Source organism: Papio anubis, unplaced genomic scaffold (assembly GCF_008728515.1).
Source record: "Papio anubis isolate 15944 unplaced genomic scaffold, Panubis1.0 scaffold253, whole genome shotgun sequence".
In the NCBI taxonomy this organism is placed as follows: Eukaryota; Metazoa; Chordata; class Mammalia; order Primates; family Cercopithecidae; genus Papio; species Papio anubis.
The window spans coordinates 1-3,709 of NW_022162601.1; the positions used below are offsets into that span (position 1 = coordinate 1).

At 51.1% G+C, this 3,709-nt stretch overlaps 1 protein-coding gene across 2 annotated transcripts; it reads right to left on the bottom strand.

Annotated features, from left to right (window-relative positions):
* Positions 1-722: 722 nt before the first annotated feature.
* Positions 723-2,997, bottom strand: LOC116268527 (tastin-like). Of its 2 annotated transcripts, XM_009180678.4 has the most exons (5): positions 2,920-2,997; positions 1,758-1,972; positions 1,355-1,503; positions 1,070-1,262; positions 734-952 (listed from the first exon to the last, which is right to left on the bottom strand). In XM_009180678.4, exons 3-5 carry the CDS (start codon positions 1,496-1,498, stop codon positions 855-857), a joined length of 435 nt encoding a protein of 144 aa, XP_009178942.1. In that variant the 5' UTR covers positions 1,499-1,503; positions 1,758-1,972; positions 2,920-2,997; the 3' UTR covers positions 734-854. The 2 variants fall into 2 exon arrangements, with proteins under 2 accessions (XP_031517666.1, XP_009178942.1); XM_031661806.1 differs by lacking the exon at positions 2,920-2,997 and having other exon boundaries at positions 723-895; positions 1,758-1,924.
* Positions 2,998-3,709: the final 712 nt, after the last annotated feature.

A 3,709-nucleotide genomic window follows, 5' to 3' on the forward strand; every position in this document is an offset into this window, starting at 1 on the left:
AAAAAAAAAAAAAAAAATTAGCTGGGCATGGTGGCACACACCTGTAGTCCCAGCTACTCAGGAGGCTAAGGCTGGAGAATCATTTGAACCTGGGAGGTGGAGGCTGCAGTGAGCCAAGATCATGCCACTGCACTCCAGCCTGGTGACAGAGCGAGACTCCGTCTCATATAAATAAATAAATAAATAAATAAATAAAGCAAACAAAAATTAGCCAGGTGTGGTGGCAGGTGTCCGTAATCCCAGGTACTTGGGGGAGGCTGAGTCATGAGAATTGCTTGAACCTCGGAGGTGGATATTGCAGAGTTGAGATCATGCCACTGTCGTCCAACCTGAGGGATACAGTAAGACTCTATCTCCAAAAAAAAAAAAAGAAAGAAAGAAAAGAAAAAAAAAAAGAAAAACTAAAAAGAAATGGGGTCTCACTATGTTGTCCAGGCTGGTCTCAAACTCCTGAGCTCAAGTGACCCTCCCGCCTCAGCCTCTCAAAGTGTTGGAATTACAGGCGTAAGCCACCACACCTGCCCACCAAATGTTCATAGAATGTTACATAAGACACTATTCTAAGCATTGGGGTCCCATAAGAATAAGACAAAGCCCCTATCCTCAAGAAGCTATCATCAAACTATAGACAGGTAACAGACTCAAGCCAAGGTATATACATGTTATAAAAGAAGTACTGCAAAGTATTAGGAGAACAAGTGACATGGGGAACTGGAAAAGGCTTCAGAAGAAGTGACATTTATTATTTATTTATTTATTTTTTAAAGAGATAGGATCTCCCTCTGTCATCCAGGCTAGTCTCCAACTCCTGGCCTCCAGTGATCCTCCCGCTTTAGCCTCCTGAGTAGCTGTGATTACTGGTACAAGCCATGGCGCCTGGTGAGATGACATTTTGCTGGAGGAAAGGGAGATCTTCTAAGAGCAAAGAGCTTTCCAGGAGGTGGAACCAGGACTATCACAGTAAGCAGAAGACAGCAGGAGTGAGTGCAAAACCCCAAAACCCCACTTTTACCCTTCCTAGTTCCCTACTCGGCCATGGAGGCCGTGTTACCAGGGCTCCAACAGGTACCTGTCTGGGCAGGGGGCCCAGGCCCCACATTTTGACCCCTAGGGCTAGGCCTGAGCTCCTCCAAGGGGTTCCGAGGCTGAGGGATCCCCACCAATCTTTGTGATGTCTCTGCCTGGTGCTTGGCTTTGGGCCTAGGGCCTGCTGAATCAACGAGGGGGCGTTGAATATTGAGCGGTGGTTTCTGCAACCATCTCTAGGGGAGAGAGGGGGGACAAAAAGGTGAGGTTTAGTGTTGGGGTGCATTACTGGTGTGACTACTGTCTTCCCCCATTAGGCCGCTCTTACCCTTGGATCTTGGTTCTCCTGGTCCAGGGCGCACGATGTAACAGTGGGGAAAGGCGTGCGTTTCTGAGAGCGTACCGGAATCTTGCTAGGGGTAGGAGATACACCCCGGAGGAGGGGATCCCTTGTGGCTTGCCGGGTGGTCATGATGGCTACAGTTGAGACGGGGAAGAAGGCAGGTAGAATCGGAGATCAAAGATCAACCAGTTCTCAGGGCACCTGTCCTGCCATCCCTGATACCTCTGCCCTAATCCACGCGCCCACAAGCCCCCGGCGTCTGCAAGACCGCTCTTATGGGTGCTACCTCCAGACACCCCGAGCCTACTCTTTCGCCCTCGGACCTCGAACTGCCCTCGTCCCTATGAGCCCAGCAGCCCTCGTTCCCTCCAAGACCCCCGTGCCTTACCTTACCGAGAGCCCCTCAGGGCCGACCCAGCTTCCTCCGCTTTTCGCCTGACTCTCTCGGATACGGCTGGAGGAACTTCCTCAGTTTGTAAAATACGCCAAGCTCCTGATTGGCCCGGCCGCGCTCCCGCGGAGGCCTGTGTAGCCAGACTCAGCCGTCCAATCCTCGGGCTTCGCAGGAGGGGCCAAAAGAAGGACCAATTGTCGAACCGCTTTCTGGCCAAGAAAAAAAAAAAACTGACTCGGCTCAATCAGCCAATCCGAGAGTGGAGCGCCGCTGGAAGGCGGGGAAAGAAGAAGGATGGGGCAGTTCCGAGGCCGTTCCGAGGCCGGGGAAGGCGTAGCCATGGGAGCTCTCGCGAGGTCTCGGGACCGGCGAGGGGCTGGCCATTGGCAGAAAGGGGCCGTCGCGGCCCTGAGAGGACGGTTGCTTGTTCTGATTGGTGCCAACGGTGTTGAAGGCTGGCCTGTGCCCCCCACCCGGCTTGACCATAGCACTGCGCCAAGCTTTGGGGACGCCATTCCAGATACCCATAGAAAATATCTGTGTCCGGGCGCGGTGGCAGGCACCTGTAATCCCGGCACTTTGGGACGCCGAGGCGGGAGGATCTCTTGAGCTATGAGTTTGAGACCAGCCTGGGCAACATAGCGAGACCACTCCCATCCCTGTCTCTACAAAATAATAAAATAATAATAATAATCCCTATGCAGTGGTGCGCGCTTGTAGTCCCAGCTGCTCTGGAGGCTGAGGCAGGAGGATCGTTTTGAGCCCAGGAGGTTGAGGCTGTTTGAGTTGTGGTCACGCCACTGCACTCCAGCCTGGGCAACAGAGAGAGACCCTGTCTTAAGGATAAATACATAAATAAATAAAGAGGGAAAGAGAGAGAGAACATCTGCACGTTGTCTCCAAGATAAGGAACTGCCTTCAAACAGGCAGAGGGCTGAAGGGAATCGAACTGAGCCTAACAATGTGTGCTCCTTGGAGCCTCACAACCCAGTGAGGTGTCTGGTGAGGTGTCTTTCATTTCACGATAGGTAACAAGACTCATTGTTTTTGAACTCAGTTACCACAGCACCAGAATTGAATGACTACTCACAGCTGGGCTTTCCTTGCCTCCAGGTTGCCTTTTGCAGATCTAGAGGTCTGGGGAGAGGGGGCTCACCTGCTGGTTATTGGTGGGCAGAGCTGTGAGACTGAGAGATCCTAGAATATCCTGCTTAAGATGGAAGGGGTAACCCCTAATGGGGGACAGGAAATGAACAACACTTTCAAGTTGACAGAACTCTGGTGCATTTTCCCCACCAATCACAGAAGTTATTCTTACACAAGTCAGAAACGAGGAGTTACTCCTTAAGTCCTCCCACTCCCTTTACATATCCCATCTCTCATTCACTCTCACTAATTTTACTATTTATGCATTTTTGAGACAGGGTCTCACTCTTTCGCCCAGGCTGGAGTGCAGTGGTGCGATCTCAGCTCACTGCAGCCTGGACCTCCTGAGTTCAAGGATCCTCCCACCTCAGCCTCTCAAGTAGCTGGGACTACAGGTGCCCCCCACCAGCTAATATTTGTGTTTTTTTGTAGAGACAGGATCTGGCTACATTGTCTAGCCTGGGGCTGCAGGTGTCCTTCCCAGCACTTTGGATGGCCCAGGCAGATCTCTTGAGGCCTGGAATTCCAGACCAGCCTAGACAATGTAGCAAGATCCTGTTTCTGTTAAAAAAAAAAAAAAAAAAAATTAAAGATATGTAAGGTATCTTTACTAATTGTATGTATCTTTAAAATTCCTCTACTTTCAGGCTGGACACAGTGGCTCATGCCTGTAATCCCAGCACTCTGGGAGGCCAAGGCAGGTGGATCACCTGAGGTCGGGAGTTCAAGACCAGGCTGACCAACATGGAGAAACCCTTCTCTACTGACAACACAAAAATTAGCCGGGCTTGGTGGCGCAT